The sequence below is a fragment of the Pipistrellus kuhlii genome, unplaced genomic scaffold, assembly GCF_014108245.1.
Source record: "Pipistrellus kuhlii isolate mPipKuh1 unplaced genomic scaffold, mPipKuh1.p scaffold_m20_p_23, whole genome shotgun sequence".
NCBI classification, from domain to species: Eukaryota; Metazoa; Chordata; class Mammalia; order Chiroptera; family Vespertilionidae; genus Pipistrellus; species Pipistrellus kuhlii.
Genome location: NW_023425522.1, coordinates 12,040,357 through 12,060,539, shown reverse-complemented (window position 1 = coordinate 12,060,539; position 20,183 = coordinate 12,040,357). Strand labels below are relative to the sequence as shown.

Genomic DNA, 20,183 nt, shown 5'->3' with positions numbered 1-20,183 from the left:
ACACACACACACACACACACCCCAAACTCAGAGGAAGAGTTGAGTGTGCAAGAGAGATACTTTTGCTTTTTATCCTTATATGCTTTAGGTTTTTCACAATAAGAATGCACTATTTTTTCTTAAGAGGGAAGGGAGAGGGAGGGGAGAGAAGAAAGAAAGAGAGACATCAATGTGAGAGAGAGAGGAACATTGATGGGTACCTCCCGACCTGAGATTGAATCCAAACCTTAGGTATGTGCCCTGCTTAGGAATAGAACCCACAACTCTTTGGTGCATGAGCCAACGCTCCAACCCACTGAGCCAAACTGGCCGGGGAGAGCATGTACTACTTTTACATTATTTTTTTTTAAAAAGACCATAACAGAATTAAAGGCAGGAAGGACCTTTAGATAATATCTGTTAGGTTAGTATTTGAAATTCATAACCCACTTTCTGACAAAGTTTCACAGACTTTGCTATTAACAGAAAAGAATCTGCAGTTTGCAGTCAGAGCTGTTTGCTCCCCTGAGGGCTGAGGCACCTAGTTCCTGTCTGAGTGCAGGCGCTCTGCCTCTGGGAAACTCCGGCACTGGTTAGCTGCTCTGCTTCTCACCCCAACTTTCCAGTCCCAGGCAAACCAGCTTCTGGGCTTCGAGTCACTCATAGGTCCAGATAGGACATACCACAGAGGGGTATTCATGGTCACAAGTGCTAGGGATCATAGCTAACCCTAGGTTGGTTAACTGGGGAAGGGGGAGAGTTTGGGTAAAGGTTTTATGCAATGCGAATTGATTCTAACATTAAGCTGTACCAATTCTCAGAGGAAGGACCGGGTGGTCACTGGGAGATCTGCTATTCCTACTCCTGTGGCTGCAAGCTCAGGACCTGGTAAGGCAGAGCAAGACCTTGGTGAAGGGACCTTCCAACCTCCTTAGGCTCTCAGTGTGGCAGGCAGACTGATGAAATGCCCCCTATGTTCACGCAGCATTATTCACAATAGCTAAGATACAGAGACATCTTACGTGTCCATCAGTGGGTTAATGGGTACAGAAGATACGTGTGCATGTATATACAACATGTATGTATACAGTGTATGTATACACACATATATTATATAATGTATACATATAGACTATATAAATATACAACATATACACACACAATGGAATTCTATTCAGCCATTAAAACAGAATGATCCGATTTGCTCAGTGAATGAGCATTGACCTTTGTTTAAGGGAGTCACAGTTCGATTCCAGGTCAGGACAGGTGCCTGGGTTGCAGGCTCAATCCCCAGTGGGGTGTTCAGGAGGCAGCCAACCAATGATTCTTTCTCATCAATGATATTCCATTTCTCGCTCCCTCTCCCTTCTTCTCTAATACCAATAAAAATATATTTTCTAAAAAAAAAAAAAAAAAAATTACAAAAAAACAATAAAACCAGAATGAAATCTTGCCATTTGTGACAATTTGGATGAACACTGAGGGCATTATGCTATGTGAATTAAGTCAGTGAAAGAAAGGCAAATATCATTAAGATCTTAAGATCTCACTTATATGTCGAATTTAAAAAAACAAAAACAAAATGCCCCAAGCTCACAGACACAGAGAATAGATTTTGGTAGTTGCCAGAGGATGTGGTAGGCAAAATGGGTGAAGGTATAAACTTACAGTTAGAAAGTCAGTCACAGGATGCCATGCATAGCATGGTGATTACAGTTACTAATACTATTGTATATTTGAAAACTGCAAAAGACCTTAAAAGACCTCATCACACACAAAGAAAAATTTGTGTGACTATATATGGTGACAGATGTTAGACTTATTGTGGTGATCATTTTACAAATATCGAATCAATATGTTACATAACTGAAACTAATGTATAAATTAATTATACCTCACTTTAAAAAAGAGAGAGGGGGAAAGAGAGCAAGCGCAAACATGTGCAATCGAAAGCCCCAGCAGAGCGCCTGACACAGAGCAGGCGAGCAGAAGGGGATCTCCTTTCCCTAGATGCTCCCCCCGCCGCCTCTGCCACCCAAATCCTACTTTCCTTCACGGCCTCATTCAGCACCTGCCTGCCCAGGCAGCCCGCTGGGACTTAGGATCTGCCAACACACTTGCTTCCCTGGCACACTTACTCCCCAAATGTGCACTGGCCTTTTGCAGTAACTGGAAAACACCTATAATGAGAGATCTATACACACTCTACCACATGCTTTGTCTGCATGTTTCATGTAATGTTTCGGCCACACTTACCAAATTGCGGACGATGATCTCTGAGCCTGCTTGGACAGCAAGGTGCAAAGGGGTCAACTTGGAAGCATCCTGGACTCTAGAATTCACATTCGCCTGGACACTGATCAGAAACAGGACGCTCTCAATATCCGAGTTCTGAACGGCCACATGAAGAAAGTTCCGGCCCTTGTTATCCACCTGAGCAAAAATTAGGAACCAAAATATGAATGGGCTCCCCATGCAAGAGTGGCTCCTTGCGCACCTGCGGGCTGACCACTGGAGGAGTCATGGTATATCCTTTCCTCAGTTCCAGGAAGGCCCCACCCCAAACCAACCACCGGATGTATGTGTGCCTATACCCATGTGTGCACCGTCATCCTCGCGGGCTGGGAAAGGCAGCCACTGCCCTGGTGCCTTGCGCAGCAGGAGCTAGACTGGGAAAGCCAAGAAACAGACAACCTGAAGTCCCGGGAAAGGAAGGCACCAACACGCTGCCATGTCAGGGGAAGGCAAGGGTGGAGATGAACTTTGGGAGCCCCTTGCTTTGGCTAAGTCAGGCACCCAGCATCCTAGCACCACAGCAGCCATGCCGGCCTGACTCCAAACAGTCAAACAAATCTTCAGAACTTGCAGAAAGTTTCCTCTTTTATAGAGCTACAGGACAGTACATATTGGGGAGGCAGCCAACAGTGTAACGCAGACTTTGCTTCAAAATGTAAACCAGTTATATGTTACAAACCGGTTTGGCTCAGTGATAGAACGTGGCCTGCGGACTGAAAGGTCCCAGGTTCGATTCTGATCAAGGGCATGTACATTGGTTGCAGGCACATCCCCGGTGGGGGGTGTGCAGGAGGTAGCTGATCGATGTTTCTCTCTCATCGGTGTTTCTAGCTTTCTTATCTCTCTCCCTTCCTCTCTGTAAAAAATCAATAAAATATATACATTTTTTAAATGTAAAGCAGACAAAAGCTCACTCAAATCAAACTACAGAGAGTCCTGCAGTTGTGAAAGAGCTGCCTCGTCAGTATGAGTGCTCAGTGAGAAGTGAGGGAGACTCCGACATGCTGCACACACACCAAATCCCTAACACATCTCCACACTGTACACCATGTCACAGCCATGTACCTGCAAAGGGCTCTGGTCAACAGTGCCAGACTGAGAAGCAACGTGTCCATTCTTGCACATTTTACATGAGCAATGGTGAGGTTACACCTGCACGAAGCAGCCACACTTACGGATATGCTGAAGACACACACAACGTACAGAAGTTTGAACATCAAGCAACACTCTTCAACTATCTGAGATTGTTGCAGGGTCCCAAATTTCCATCTATTGTACCTTCATAAATGGCTACTTAACATCTCGGCAGTATCCTAAGTGCTCAACAGAGACTCTAGCAAACCTGTCCCAGCTCCCACCTCAGATCAATTGCTGCTGTCATTTCCCACCCAATCTGCTGTTTCAGGTCAACAGTTCACCATCCAGAACGAACAGGACAACTGAGCCTGCTAAGAGAATGCTAACAACTCCTTAAAATACACTGAAAGTTGCCACAAATCACGCCAAAAGCTCAAGTTCAATTTCAATCTCTTAAACATTTGCATTACTAGGGCAATTAAGCAACCAAGCAAATGCAAGAGTGGCCTCAGGTGCACATGAGACACCATTATGTGGCGACACACAGGGCAGAACAGTCTAACCTCATCCCGCACTGACAGGACATCTAAATGGTCAGGTTTTAAGAAAGGGGAGTATAATTTCAAAACCATGTCTTTACATAGAAGAGACTTATATGGCTGAAGACATATGTTTAGTCTCCATGGAACAGGCTCTGCCCTGCTCGGGACACTGTAGAGAAGGCTGGGTGCTGGTCACTCACCTGCTCTGCAGCCCCAGACTCGCGTTTCAGGATGGCCTCGGCCGCCTTGTTGTTCTTGTAAGTCATGGCACAGGCAAAAGGGGTCAGCCCTTGTCTGTCTCGGACATTCAAGAGGATGTCAGGGTGAGAAATCAACAGCTGAATGATGACACTATGTTGGTTGCTGATGGCCACGTGAATAGGTGTTCTTCCTTCTGCATCCTACAGGGACAGGGCACAGATTTCAATCTTCAAATGAACGATAAAACTCAGGGAAAATATAAAGGGGGATAACTTTTAAACCAAATTTGGTTCTCAGAATCAATACTGCCACCCTGTGTTTGAAATCAGCTCTGAGGCCAAGCAAAGATGGCTAAAAGTCATTCCCCATCCTGTCCCAGTGACCTTCGGGCACACACACACTTGTTTACAAGCTCTGCAGTCAGCCTCAGCTCCAAGCAACACCCTCCTCCTCTGACTGACTACAGGGCCACCTACACCAATGTTCACAGGCTAGAGCGCCGACAAGCATCAAGAACCATGACTTGGGGACGCTCAGTTGAGTTCCTGGAACATGTCACTGAACACTGTCCAGATGCTCCTCAACTTACAATGGTGCTACATCCCAACAAACCTATCGTAAATGAAGTACCTTTTAAATTGAAAATGCATTTACCACACCCAACCTATAGAACACCGTAACTTAGCCTAGCTTACCTTAAATGTGCTCAGAACACTTATGTTAGCTTACAACCAGGCAAAAATAATCTAACACAATCTCATGTAATTGATTAAATTATGCGTACCACTTGCGTATCACTTGTGTACCATCCTAGAGATGAAAAATCATTAAGTCAATCATCATGAGTTGGGGATTGTCTGTATGCAGCCTGTGAGTAGAACTCTCAATGGAAATCTTTGGCCGGAATAGGAGGCTAAACCAAGTTGAAGGATCAAGGCACAAAGAAGAAAACCTCATTAAAGTGACTAGGCAGGCTGTAAGACACAGAGAATCACTTCATCTGTCTGCAGCTTAGCCCCATTTGTGGTAAAGCAGACCCGGGACTGAGAATCTGCAAGACCCCTTTGCCAAAAGAGGAGCTTTTCCCTAATTCTGGGGTTACCAGCATTCCCCCTGGAGAAGAGAAACTCTCCATACCTGTGCATTTACATTGGCACCAAACTCCAGAAGACACTGGACCGTCTCTTCCAGTCCCCAGGAGGCTGCCAAATGCAAGGGCGTCTGCCCGTCTCTGGCCTCTTCCTCGCCTTCTCCATTAGCACCGGGCTGTCTGGGACTGTTCACATCGCAGCCGCTGAAGAAGAGGAGGAAATGAAAGGAAGGCTCCACGTGCCAAGCTGCCACCCAGCCTCCAGGCATGCAGATAAGCTTCCAGCAGCAGCCCTGTCCAATCCAGCAAAAAGCTCTGCCCCAGGATTGCCGTCCTTGGCCTTGGCCTCAAATGTCAGTGTCTGGGTCCCCCTCCCACAGGTTCTGCCGTAAAAGGTCTTGGGGACAGCCTGGGCAGCAGAACTCTGTATCTCCCCAGGGGAGCTGCAAGCACTTCAAGTTTAAAACCACCTCTACAGGTTTCCTGCATGGCTTCCCACACAGCCTGTACTAAGAAGCTATGGAGCCATTATGGCTTATGTATCTGCGGGGGGGGGGGTGTCCTGCAGAGGCCCTCTCGTCTCCAGCTTCCCTCCTGACCCCCTAGCCTCCTGGCTTCATTGTGCAAACTGGCCTGATTTGACTATGAGCAGCCTGCAGGAGGCTGACAGCAGATTCTTTGATCTGGGCACTCAAGGTTCTTTCCTCACAAATGAGTCACATATCTTGGCTGACTTAACTTGACAGTGACCCTCTGATAGCCGTAATTAGGGGAGTCCGGCCAACAAGACTGTAGCCAACAGTCTTGCTGAATAGAAAAGATTTGAAGAGATACTTAGGCTTCTCAGACCTGCGAATAAGGAAGCAGGTGGTGGACTCGTTGTTTTCGTCGATGGCTCTGTGCAGGAGTGTCTGAAGGCACCCGTTAGGTCCTGGGCCCCAGCATGTGGCATCACAGCCGTGTCTGACCTGCAGAAAAACACGTTACTCACCCACTGCCTGGAAAAGGCCAACTTTTTATTACCATCTCGGAGCTCTATGCACACCATTAGGTTCATTTTTCAGGCAAGACACGGTTGATAATTAACTGATAACGATTTTTATCTGAATCATTCATCAGGTTTACAAACAATGATTAAAATCTGCTCTGTGCAAGCGTGCACAAGTCCCTGAAGTGATGATGTGTTTAGGAAATCTGAGAGATATGTTTAATTAATGCCCTTCTGAGCTGTGTTCTAGAAAAGGAGACGCGTGCATACACACACACACACACACACACACACACACACACACACACACCAGTAACTCCTACCTATAATTAACAGGTAAAGTCAGTAACCACTGGGTAAAGCCCCCAGGTGCCAATGCCTTACTGTCACATTTCAGGCTCTTCAAAAAGCTAGTAACTTCAGAGCTACCTCTGTTTTGGGGGCTACATTCTGAACAAGGGAGACAGAACTGAGATTTGGGAATGTGTCACCCTGGTGACGGCAGAGGAGCCCACATCAGATTAACCCACCTCAGAGCAGACTCCTGAGGAAACCCTTGCTTCTTGGCAGTTTTCTTGATAAAAGCAGTCTACAAAACAGGTCATCAGAGACAATGCGGAACTGCTCATTTCTCTAGTGTGATTTTTTAAGGCTCGTCCTTGGCTCCATTTGTTACCTTGCAAACCTCTTGCTCCTTGTGGCCACTATTTAGGTACCAAATCCATCTCTGACACAAAATATCCCCATGAGTAACCAGAGGCTAAAGTTGAGTATGACTCACCAGAGTCGATGCGATATCCTCCAGATTATTTGCCAGCGCAAGCCACAATGGAGGGTTCCCCTCCTCATCCGGCACGGACATGTCAGCTCCTCGGGTGCATATGGCATCCACTACCAGTGGGAGCTGGTTTTTGATGGCCAGCTGAAGGGCTGTCTCTCCATCCTGCGTCCTGCTAGGACACGCACATCAAAACCAGCATTTGTAGTGAAAGCCAACAACAAAGCGTGCCCTTCTGGGCGTCCCAGAGGCCCGAATCCACTGTAGGCCTTAAACTAATTCATTCACATTAATTAATATCCTTTCAGTTGTATGTCAATAGCATCTGTCCCAGATCTTTTAAAAAAATATAGCTATGCCTGTCTATGTCACAGAAAAGGTAATGGACCAACATCCCAGGGTGTTGAAATCTTAAGGGCATATAGCTGCTTTTAACAGCATCTCAAAACAATGCAAGTTTAACTGTACATATTTCCCCTTCAAGCCTTTTTGACAGCTCATTTATTGGAATGATCTTCGTTATAACTGAATTCTTACTCAAGTGATTTGAGACTGTCCTTTTTAATGAGACAGTGCAAGTGGGGGAAAAAGAGCAGGAGTGTACGGTTACGCCCGGTTTCTGCACCGCATTTACTTCAGATCCTGGTCTCCTCCCTTATCTAACAAGGACAACAGTAGGTGCTAAAAACAGGGCTATGCTTTTGACCTGGCACTGCTGAGGCTCAGCCCACCTGACGTTGATGTCCGCCTGGTGCTCCAGGAGAAAGAGTGCGCTCTTGCTGTCCTGCCGCTGTATGGCCATGTGCAGCAGCGTCTGCCCGTCTGACATGGTGTCGTTGATGCCCGCCCCGGAGCCCAGCAGCTGGGCTGCGATCGTGTGCATGCCTGGGAAATAAGCAAGCCCTGGTTAATGCATGTCCCCACTCCTCCAGCCTCTTACTGCAACAAACACACCCTCTCCACTTCTCAAAGCCGGCAGTTTTTAAACTGGATATTGCAGGTTTAACCCAAACAGGAAGATTATTTTATAACCAAGCCCCACCACCTCCTTGCTTCTTTTCCTCTCTCCCTCACTCCCTCCCTCCTGCCATCTGTCTGTCTGCAGGCATCAACAGCCTCTCGCACAGCCTTACCTGTCCATAAGGCCAGGCCCAGCACAGTCTGGTCTCGGGAATCCTTGAGGCTGAAGTCCGGAATAATTTGCAAGTTGTTGGTGGCATGAAGAGCATTAGCTAAATTTTTTTAAAGGAAAAGAACACTTGATTTTACCATCCCATGGTTCAAATTTAAAGTATCCAAGAAGATATATGTACTTATATGTAATATTTTAAACAATAAAAAATATATATTAAAAAAATAAAGTATCCGAGAGAGTAAGAGATCAGTTTCAAACTGACTGGCTAAAATATGAACTGATAAATCTTCTTGTGGAGAGTGGAAGCCAAGAAATCTAACACAGAGCTAAGCTTATAGGAAAAATGAAAAATTTTAAAGCTTAAAACATTGAATCTTCATAAAAGGAAATTAGACTCCACTGTGGAAACATCCATTAATTACCTGATTGTGGGAAAGGATCAAAACCATGCCTTGGCAATGTTTTCCTAAAGGTAATTCCTACCATCTTACCATTCCTGTGAGGACCAAGAAAAGGTGCATTCTACCCAAAACCCCATTCCCTCCAAAGACTGAGCCTTCACCAGGACACAGGTGAGTCACCCTAAGCCGGGGACAGGAGAGAACGCTGAGGCTGACTTTCTGAGGGGAACGGGCCTCCCCCTGCGGGGGCTTCCCTGGGCCCCTCTTTTCGGCTCCGATCTCATGGTTCACGGCGAGGAGAGCTCAGAGGCAGAGAGGACTGGTGACTCGTAGAGGACCTGCCACAGCAGAGTTCTCCAAGACAGAGCTCACACCAAAGCAATGCTTTGCTTGACCTCCACAGAAATGCCGGGCAAACACCCCAAAATAGAAAAAACAGTCAAGGTCCTAACACCTGAACCCGGCGGGTGAAATGGGCAGGCCCCATCCTGAAAATGTACACTGTAGACGGGGGTCAGACTGTACGCTTTCCTAGTTCACCTGAAAAACTCGCCAAGGAAAGAACCATCACCTCTGTAATGACCTCCTCAGCACTGCCACCCACAGGTCACCGCGGCAGGCAGCGGTTCCCACCACCCACCTTTTTGTTCCAGGATGACAGACACCACATCTGGGTGATTATGGGCGATGGCCATGTGCAGCGGTGTCTGCAGGTAGACGCTGCCCGCGGAGCTGGCTGGGGACGCAGCCTCCTTGGGCAGAGGCGGAGCTTCCTCGGTCTGCAGGTTTGGGTTGGCGCCTTGCTGCAGGAGCTCTGCGGTGAGGTTAGCCAGGCCATGCCTACAGGCTGTGTGCAACGGGGTTTCTCCCTGGACAGAAACACGGAATCCAAAGCAGAGCACTTTCAGGCTGGGAGTTCTCCTCACAGCCCAAGTGAAACTCAGATCCCAGTGGCAGTCACAGCCCTTGGCTCATCCTGTCACCAGCTGGCCTCCACGACTTCTGTCCCACTCCTCCTGGTCACCTCTCTTCCCTTTCCCCTGTGCCACCACCCCTAGACTCGTCAATGTCTTCCCAAGCACCCGTCCAACCTTCTGGCAAATCATCTTCTGCATTTTCAATGACCTTCTTAACCACCCTTCACTTTGTTTTTATAATTAGCTATAATTATAAAAATAATAGATGACTATTACAAGTGTCATTAAAATAAATGCTACAGAAAATGGAAGAGCCTTGCCAGGCCGATGTGCCTCAGTGGTTGAGCAATGACCTATGAACCAGGAGGTCAGTTCAATACTGAGTCAGGGCACATGCCTGGGTTATGGGCTCCCGATCAATGATTCTCTCTTATCATTGATGTTTCTGTCTCCCTCTCTCCCTTTCTCTCTCTGAAACAAATAAAAACATACATTTAAAAAAAATTTTTTAAACATTTTAAGTTGTTATGATAGGTACTTGATTCAATATTCGAAAACACCCTAGCCAGTTTGGCTTAGTAAACAGAGTATCAGCCTGCAGACTGAAAGGTCCGGGTTCGATTCTGGTCCAGGGCACATGCTTGGGTGTGGGCTTGATCCCCTGTAGGGGGTGTATAAAAGGCAGCCAATATACATGTACATGTAGTTTCCAACCTAATATACCATAAATGTTTAGGAAATGGTTGCTGAATGAGTCAAGGAATCAACAATATTTGAGGATACAAGATTCTGTTTCACTCTTTTTTAATACTGTGTACAGCTTACTTAGAGACAAATTGAAAAAAAGAATCCATTCCATTTTCCCCTTCAAACTGCCACTGTCATCTCTTCCACAGACCAAAACCGCTCCCTGCTGCCCTGCCACTTACCCACTTGTTTCTGTGGTTGACGTGGGCACCACTGGTTGCCAGGAAAAGAGCTGCTGCCTCATTTCCTGCTTCAGCTGCCCGCTGCAGTAAGCAATTTCCTAGGAGAAAGGAGGCATATTCATTCTCCATTTGCATAACAATGAGGTCAAGTTCCACAGCGCACCAAACCCTGACCACCCACACCTAAAGAGGCTCGATTCCAGTCCACACAGGCCCTCTCCGGATAGTCCAGAGACGGAGGAGCTGGGTTTGCACTAGCCACCACCCAGGACCAGAGGGAAGTGAGGTCTTCGTACTGGGCTGGATTAGAACACACTTCTCAGTAGCAGTGCTACTGGCATTCCGGGTCAGGCAATTCTTTGCTATGAGGCACCGCTCAATGTTTAGCAGTATTTCTGGCTTCTGCCCACTAGGTGACAGCAGCATCCCCAACCTTGCTGTGACAATAAAAAATGATTACAGGTGATGCCCAATGTCCAGGGTGGAAAACTGGGGGTAAGGAGGGGGAGTTGTCCATGTCTGAGAAACTCTGAGTTGGAAGTCTATTTTGAAGACACTATGACCTAAATGCTACCAGAAAATGCCCCTTAAATACTTCACTTTTACTCTTGGGGCCTCAAATGTTTGTGTTTGGCTTAGAACCGCATTTGCCGCTCTGTTGACTAATGAGTTTGCCGAGCACTGCCTTAGGGAAAAACACTTAAAAAACATTTTAATAATGTACTAATGTCTTTAACCTGAAATCAAAACTTCTGGGTAAGGGTAATGCCTTACAGCAGTGGTCGGCAAACTCATTAGTGAACAGAGTGGCAAACCACTGGCTTAGAAATATTTTGTTTAGTATTATCACTCTTTTCTAAATAAAAAAAAAATTTTTCTTCTTGTTTTAAAATGGTTTAGCTCAGTTTTAACTTCTAATACAATAAAAGGTAAAAATACAACCCACTGAAACAAAAGCTCTTTATGAGGGTAAGGAGTTCTGAATCCAAAAAGTCTATAACTCACTGCATTAAATAAACAAAAGTATTTCAGCTTAATGCACATAACTCAAAATCTGGCTAAAGTTTTTTTCCCCCCCAGAAAGGAAGGGGGAGAGAGAGAGAAATATCAGTGATGAGAGAGAACCACTGATCGGCTGCCTTTTGCACACCCAACACTGGGGATTGAGCCCTCAACCCGGGCATGTACCCTGACCAGGAATCAAGCCGTGACCTCCTGAGTCATAGGCCAATGCTCAACCAGTGAGCCACTCCAGCCAGGCAAATTTTTTGAAGCACAATATTAAAATAAAATAACTTGGACTTCCTCTATAATTAAAATTAAGTATAGAACACTTCTTAATAATATGTAAGTTTCTAAATTTTTGGTAAATCATTAGCACTGTATTCCATGGAGCCTCCAGACCTGGGCACCAGCTCTTGGCCTCAGGGACACATGCTTTACCTGTTTTAGAATCAGGTGCGTTGGTGTTGCTGCCCCGCTGAATGAGTCTCGCTGCAAAGCTGTTTTCATCAAATGAGGTCCCGTTGACCACAGGGAGGTCTTCGAAGGGGTTTACGGACTGATCGGAGGACACGGTGATGTACTGCACCGCCAGCCACAGAGCTGTGCTGCCCTCGTGGTCTTTCAGTTCTAAGTCTAATCTGAAACGAGGAAGCAATGTGAGCAGCAAGTGCTTTCTTCGGACCCTGTCCTGACAGCAGCCTCGTTCTTTCTCTGAATATTTGCTGAATGATTATTTTCTAAAAGTTACTTTCAATTATTAAAATTTACAACACTAAAAGACATTTTAAAAATTATGTTTCACTCACAATCCCACCCTCACAACTGCTTTTTCATTTCTCCGTGTCTCCCTACGTACTGTTTACACTGCAGCAACTGATTGAACACGTATTCGTTCCTGGCCACGATGGACAAGTGTAAGGGAGTCCTGCAGGAGGAAGGAGGAGAGGTGTCAGTCAGGATGGCCCCGACCGCGCACAGCAGAAGCTGCAGCAGGAGGCGACCAGAATCGCCATCCACAAGAACGTCCACATTTCTACACTGGCAAATAGTGTCCCAAACCATGACCAAGTAGCAAAGAATGAAAATGGGTTTGCTTATATGTTAACCTTCATTATTCAGCAGCCAAAAGGATAAGAGTAACAGGAAGAGATATAAATAGTCTCCAATTAAATCCTGACCCTTACTGATTGTGCCTATATTCACGTTTTTAAAACATCAGTTTCACCCTGGCTGGGTGGCTCAGTTGCTTGGAGTGTCATCCCATACACCAAAAGGTTGCAAGTTCAATTCCTGGTTAGGGCACATACCCAGATTTCAGGTTCAGCCCCCAGTTGGAGAGTGTACAAAAGGCAATTGATCAATGTTTCTCACATCAATGCTTCTTCCCATCTCCCCCCGCCACCACCCCCCCCCCCTCACCCTAAGACCTCCTGGTTTCCTCTTTCTAAAAACAATAAACATATCCTTGAGTGAGGATTAAAACAAACAAACAAACAAACAAAAACAACCCAGCAGTTTCTATCATTCCATAATTCTCTGTTGTACTCAAACACATTCAAGAGTGGCAACAGGTAGGAACTAACTAAAGTTTCCGTTAACCACACCTCATTGTTTTCTTTGGCCCTCGAGTAGCCTGAAGGAGACCGCCACTATGGAGCCCAGGCCCAGGCCTCCCCTCCCCGACTGGTATGTCTCAGAGTTACAGACTGCCAGAGTTTACTGCAGCCGACAGGGGTGGGGACAAAGAATCAACAGAAGAAAAAAAGGAATGCAATTATGTTTGGGTAATAAAATAATTATCACATGATATTGAGAGTTTGTGGAGATCTATCTTATTTAAGTATTTTGTCGATCACATAAATCTCTTTCCCTATACTGACAACTTCACACAACTCTTATTTTGAGAGAGTTTTCAAAGTTATAAAATACTGAGTTGCTATGATGAAAAGGGGTGATTTAGGTGATTCACCCCCTCCCACACTGCTGTCCCCAAAACAGGCAGCCCTTTCTTAGATTCTAAATAACAAGGAACCTTCAGTAAATATTTTTGGGGAGGGGCAAATGGTGTACAACTGCTACTGTCAAATGTGCAAAGGGCTGTGCTGAGAAAGGAGTGGCAAGCTGTGCAGATAGACTTGTCTAAATGCAAGTATTTAGGAGAAGGTAGAACTGGATCTAACATGCAGAATTTCCCAGCAATGAGAGCTCACAGAAATAAGACAGGCTGCCTTGAGAGGGTGTGCTCTACTTCTTCAATTTACCCAAGAAACTCTAACAGAGGCTAGAAGGTTCCATTGGAGCCATTGAACCAGATGACCACTATGAGGAGAATAGAAATCGCTTAAAAATCCAAGGACCTCAGTTATCTAAGATGGAAATGATTTCCCCAAATGCCTCAGGCCTTAGTCATGTCTCTCATTTGTGTATCAAATGAATGTATGTGACCTGAATAAAAATCAGATTGAATAATGCCAACCAAAGAACATTAAGACCCTGCCTGCCCATTACACACCACTGGGAATGGGGCTAAGAACAGTCTGTTTGCTCGCCACTCACCTGCCCTTGCTGTCCTGCATGTTGGGATTGGCACCAGCCTGCAGAAGGGCCTCTGCAATCTGTGCCATTGCAGACATCACATCTGCTGAGTGTTTCTTTGAACTGTACAATGCCACCAGGTGCAACGGTGTCTCCTGAGCACTCAAGGTAGCAGCACTGACGTGGGCCCCATTTTTAATGAGGAAAGTGGAAGCAAAGACATCTCCTTGAAAAGAAATAACAGAAGTAGTGTTACATATGACAAAACCAGGGCAACTTATTCTGGCCACTGTTGCCTCAAAAAGGCACCAGTCAGCAACTGCAGACAAAGAGAAACAACTGGGTGTGTCTGAGCGGAACCTCTCCGGACACCTGTAGGGGGGAACTCATCATTGAGAGCACAGAGTCACACACCTGAATTCAAGACTTCCTTCAATTTCTGATTACCTGTTATCTGTCCTGCACTTCATCACAGTTGCACTTCACTACCCTACTATATAATAAAAGGCAAATATGCAAATTGACCAAATGGTGGAAAAACCAGTTGCTATGACGCGTACTGATCATCAGGGGGCAGATGCTCAAAGCAGGAACCAGGCTCAAACAGAAGCCAGGCTCACGGCTGGCAAGCTCAGCAGCCGTGACAGGAGCCTCTCCTGCCTCTGTGGCAGTGCTAAGGAAACTTCCTCGGACATCCCCCGAGCGGTCCTGGACTGTAAGAGAGCAAAGGCTGGCAGGGATTTCTCCCTCCCCCCTCAGTGCATGAACGCCATGCACCAGGCTTCTAGTTTCAGTATACCAGGCTCCTATCCTTCAAAAGCCTCTTGTGATTATCAACTCTCAAAAAGGGTTCCAAGATTTCTCCCCAATACAATTTCTCTCCCTCAATCATTTGCTCTCACAGTCTATACCTAGTAACAGATACCCTTAACCTGCTGTACTTGCATACTGGATCCTCTTCAGAGTAAGACCACACCTGATGATTGTTTTATTACTGCCCAAAGATTCTTTTTCTTTTCTCAATCTAATTACATACAAACATAACAGTCTTAACAAAAAGTTTACAACTAAATATTTGAAGAAAGAATCTGTACACATTGCTAGTTACAAAAAATTTTACATGGTAAATTAACTGGATGTAAAAATAAAATGTCTAAGTTCCTTCCACAGCCTTAACTCTTAGAGCATTACAGGTAGAAAAGCTAAGTAGGACTATTCACAAATATCAAATTGAAACTGAGTAACGTACATAAGACCCAGTAATTTCAACAGCTCAAACAACCATTTTTGTCTGTTTAGTGTTCTGTGTGAGGGAAAGGAACTACCTTGATAGACAATCTTGACAAGGGGCCAAAAATTACGTTTCATGAAAATATGAAAGATATACATTTCTGAAATATACCAGCAAGAAAAACCTGACTCTAGATTGGTTCCATGAATACATGGTTAAGTTCAGAACCAAGCAATCTGACAAGTGGCACTTTAATATTAAAAATACTGTGGAAAACCACTTAGACTATCTTGTCAAGTTAACTTGGAGGCTGATAGGAATTAAGCAATTAAGTTCACTATAAAATTAAAGTTCAATCTTCTTTAGATTTAGATTCATTTATAATTCAAAACATGCATAAATCACTACACATAAAATTAATATTTCTTAATGAAAATAAGACCAGAATGACAATGCATCATAAGATAATAAACTATTAACAGAGAAACCACCCGTTATAAAGGCACAATGCACGCTATGAGACATTCCAGCTGGGTGGAAGCAACTGTTTTCTCAGTGGCTTCCACGAGCCCAATTAGCTCACAGCTGGGAAGTCTTTCAAATCAAACTCATCCTCCCCTTGACAGTCCAGAATACATAGCAAAGTCATCCCAAGAGCTCATGGGATTCAGAGGTACTGTCTGTAGATTCTGTCCCCATTTCACCAAGGTTTATACAGGACTAATTTATTGCAAATCACATCCCTCTTTAACTGGAAAATCCCAAAACTGCATAGCAACCTCCCAGGTTGACCTGTTGGTCCCATGATTGTTGATTAAGTTAAGAAGTATCTTAACTTCGCTGGAGGTCTTGGGATGAATGCCAGGTTGTTAAAGGCGCCTTGGAACTTGTTCAATATATCGATCATAAACAAAGATGCTCTTTCCATAGCTGATCTATTTTGTCTTTCCATCTGGATACTTTTACCTGTTTCTAATTCTGTCCATATTATTGATGCATACTCCTCTGAATCACAACTTCCAGATGATGGTTTTTCTCTTAAAGTCACTTAATGAGAGGCTTTCTTTTACATCTTGCAATATCATTACATCTTCTTCAACTATACTTACGCAGTCTAAACATCTAGAATGAGGCTTACCGTGTTTCCCCGAAAATAAGACACCCTCCAAAAATAAGACCTAGCGCATGGAAAGATAAGACATCCCCTGAAAATAAGACCTAGCGCAACTTTGGGAGAAAAAATTAATATAAGACACTGTCTTATTTTCGTGGAAACAGGGTAGGCTTTCAGGAGTGGCAAAGCTCTCAAGTCTGTTATCTATATTCCTGTGCTCATGTTCATCTGAATGTATGGGTTTCATCTGGTGTTCAGTGAGCATGGAATTTCAAAATCATTTGGTTTTCAACACTCCTAGAAACTCTGCGCTTTCTTTCCTCCAAGGGACCATCTTGCAGGAGAAGGTGAGCTCTTGCCCTGAGGTGACTAGGCCACCACAGGCCCCTCAGATGCATCGGCCTGCAGACTGAAGGGTCTCAGGTTCAATTCCGGTCAAGGGCACACACCTCAGTTGGAGACTCAATCCCTGGCCCTGGTCGGAAACAACCCATGGATATGTCTGGCTCTGTGTCTTCCCCTCTCTCCTACTCTCTCTCAAATATAATGGGAAAATATTCTCAGGTGAGAATTAACAAAAAACAACAACAACAAAAAACAAACACCAGAACAATGGGAGGGAATAGAAAACACCAAAAGCATTGTTTCTGAAGTTCCTGTCAATAGGAAAACCTCTAATACATTGTGGAAAGATTTCCATCAAAACCATTTAAAATAAAAACTGGTGCTTAAAAGTTGCAGTTACTTCATCACCTCATCTACAACACTGTCTGGCACATGAGATATTATAATGACTTGTCCACAAAAAATAGTCCTAACAATATAGTTAACATTAAAAAAAACAATCTGAATACATTTTTTTTTCTTCTTTGAATGCAGCTGCAGGATAGAAGTTATATTCAGGGAACAGACAGTAACTTTCATTATTTAATTAATACAAACTGTGTCTCATGCTACTCCCATTAGTGCAAATCTACAAATAGATGGGAGCATCCTATTTAACCCGTTAACTGATGTTGGCTGTTAAGAAAAATCAGCACAGCCGAAACCGGTTTGGCTCAGTGGATAGGGCATCAGCCTGCGGACTGAAAGGTCCCAGGTTCAATTCTGGTCAAGGGCATGTTGTACCTTGGTTGCGGGCACATCCTCAGTAGGGGGTGTGCAAAAGGCAGCCGATGGATGTTTCTCTCTCATCAATGTTTCTAACTCTATCCCTCTCTCTTCCTCTCTGTAAAAAATCAAAATATATTAAAAAATAAAGAAAATAAAGAATTTAAAAAAGAAAAAGAAAAATCAGCACAAGGACAACTAGATACGTATATATATTTTAATGAAGATTTATCTTCTTGCCCTGATGCAGCTAATCAGAAGAGATGGCATCTCTCCCGTGGACTCACCCAGACACTGGCTACCTATTTCATTCTTCATACAAACTGACTGGAATAACTTAGTCAACAGAAAGGTCACTGACTATTTTGTTTACAGATGTGTCCAGAACCCGACTTAAATCTCATATATGAAAGATCTTCACTCTTATTATAGGAAGTTTAAAGCTCAAGTTGAGGAAGGAAAAGTGAAAAAAGTTCCTACAGGAATGGGAGCTATTGCGGTGCTCAGCACAGGGCCCACCCAGGTAGGCCCTACCACATGGCAGTCACTGTGCGAGGTGTACTGCTAACAATGACTCTCATTCTCCCAACAATCAGTATAAAATGCTTCCCATTTCACAGGTGAGAAAAAGGAGACCAGGCTGGTTAAGTGACTTATCCAAGGCCAGAGTAAGTGGATGAGCCAGGATTCAAACCTTAGTACGTCCAACCTCCAATGTCAGGGCTGTCTCCACCATACTGTGCCACACTCTCCAAAGTTAGCAGCAATCAGATTTATCACATCCACTCTGCAATCCATTGGCTTATAGGCAAATGACAAAATTCAGAGTGGAAGAATAAATAATCTGAAAATAAGCATCAGGAATGCATCACCAATTCTTGGCAATTCTTGTAACTAAGCAATCACCAAAATATTTAATAATTCACCAAAGATGTTTTTTCATCATACACAAGAATTTAACTCCCTAAGAGGAAAGAAACATAACTCTGAGATTGTTTTTGTAGTAACATTTCTATTTGTTTCCAAAATAAACATCTCAGTCATTAAACAGTATGGGAAAGAATAATTCCCTATGTGGAAACTTTCCCCACTGAACACACGCCCAGCGCTAAGCACCAATGGCTTTGCGCAGTGCAGAACAGTGCTTGGGAAAAATGCATCTGCTCTCACACTGATGGACTCGGAGGATTTCCTTCCCAATGATGAACAAATTTTTCCTCTCCACCAGCCAGCAAGCTTAGCCCTCTAACACATGGCTTAGAGCGATGTTTACATTGTTAAAACCTTTGCCCAAAAAGGACAAAGCCACAGCCACAACAGAACCATATTTGAAGTTACTACATTCCACCTACAAGGAACAACTTGTGAATGGCAAAAGTGTAGCAGAGAAATGAGAGCGTAATAATAACACATAATTGAAAGGGTAAATACGCATGACTAAGATGTGGGGGAACCAGTACATTCTGTCTCTGATATCCACATGTAAATAAAAAAGTGGCCAAGTACTTTAATCAAATCATCTATCCCTCTACAAAAGTTAGACTTTGGCATTTTGTTGTTGTTGGTTTGTTTTATTAATCTTCACCCTTTAATGTTTTATTGATTTTAGAGATATCCTCTATCTCTAAAAGAGATATCCTCTATCTCTAAAGAGAGAAACATCAATGTGAAAGAGAAGCATCGATCAATTGCCTCCTATAAACACCCTCATCAGGGATTGAATCTGAAATCTATAATCCATGGAATCAAACCAATATCCTTTTGGTGTATGGAATGACGCTCCAACCAAGTAAGTCACTGGCCAGGGCAAGGCTCTGGCATTTTTGAAAGCTTTCATTCAATACTGGAATGCTACGTCAAAAATGACTACTGCAAGAACAACAAAGTTGGAGGTATCACAATACTGAATATCAAACTATACTACAAGACCACTGTAATCAAAACAGCATAGTATTAGCATAAGAAGCAGCATATACACCACAAAAAGTAATATTTGTCAAGTAATATTTGACAAAGGAGGCAAGAGCATACAATGGAGTAAAGACACATGGTGCTGGGAAAATTGGACAGAATACATACCCCAAAAATGAAACTTACACCATACACAAGAATAAACTCAAAATGAATAAAAGACTTACATGTAAGTTGCAAAACCATAAAAATCCTAGAAGAAAACATAGGCAATAGAGTATCAGTCACTTCTAGCAACAACATTTTTTAATGTTTTTATTGATTTTTAGAAAGGAAAGGAAAGGAGAGCGATGGAGAGATAGAAACATCAATGAGAGAGAAACACCATTGATTGGCTGCCTTCTACATGCCCCCTACAAGGGATGGGGCCCAAAACCCAACCATGTGTCCAGACCAGGAATTGAACAAATGACCTCTTGGTTCATGGGTCGACGCTCAACCACTGAGTCACACCAGCCGGGCTCATAGCAATATTTTTGCCAATACGTCTCCAAGGGCAAGGGAAACTCAGGAAAAGATAAACCAATGAGATTATATCAAGCAAAGGAAACCACCAACAAAATGAAAAGAGGAGGCAGGCTAGAAGGATCAGTGAGGGGGAAAAAGGGACATATGTACTACTTTCAACAATAAAGATTTATTAAAAAATGAAAAGAGAACCCTCTGTATGGGAGAACATAATAGTTAATAATACACCTGATAAGGGGTTAATATCCAAAATTTATAAATAATTTATACAACTCAACACCAGGAAGCCAAACAATCCAATTAAAATATGGCAAAGGAACTAAATAGACACTTCTCAAAGAGGACATACAGATGGCCAAGAGATATATGAAAAAACGCTCAAACCCTAACAGGTTTGGCTCAGAAGACAGAGCGTCA

At 44.0% G+C, this 20,183-nt stretch overlaps 1 protein-coding gene across 9 annotated transcripts in view; it reads right to left on the bottom strand.

The window, feature by feature from the left end:
* The window catches only part of ANKFY1 (ankyrin repeat and FYVE domain containing 1), a 63,156-nt gene that overhangs the window by 10,764 nt on the left and 32,209 nt on the right, over positions 1 to 20,183 (bottom strand). For all 9 annotated transcript variants that reach the window (XR_004990447.2, XM_036452325.2, XM_036452328.2 and 6 more), the window contains 12 exons: positions 13,894 to 14,098; positions 12,194 to 12,262; positions 11,776 to 11,975; positions 10,333 to 10,430; positions 9,127 to 9,355; positions 8,084 to 8,182; positions 7,682 to 7,835; positions 6,954 to 7,122; positions 6,034 to 6,152; positions 5,232 to 5,388; positions 4,094 to 4,294; positions 2,236 to 2,412 (listed from right to left, as the gene is read on the bottom strand). Coding sequence is in view for 8 of the 9 variants with exons in the window: in XM_036452325.2 (XP_036308218.1) it covers positions 2,236 to 2,412; positions 4,094 to 4,294; positions 5,232 to 5,388; positions 6,034 to 6,152; positions 6,954 to 7,122; positions 7,682 to 7,835; positions 8,084 to 8,182; positions 9,127 to 9,355; positions 10,333 to 10,430; positions 11,776 to 11,975; positions 12,194 to 12,262; positions 13,894 to 14,098 (1,877 nt within the window). In the remaining variant the exon portion in view is untranslated. The remainder of the gene's footprint in view (positions 1 to 2,235; positions 2,413 to 4,093; positions 4,295 to 5,231; positions 5,389 to 6,033; positions 6,153 to 6,953; positions 7,123 to 7,681; positions 7,836 to 8,083; positions 8,183 to 9,126; positions 9,356 to 10,332; positions 10,431 to 11,775; positions 11,976 to 12,193; positions 12,263 to 13,893; positions 14,099 to 20,183) is intronic.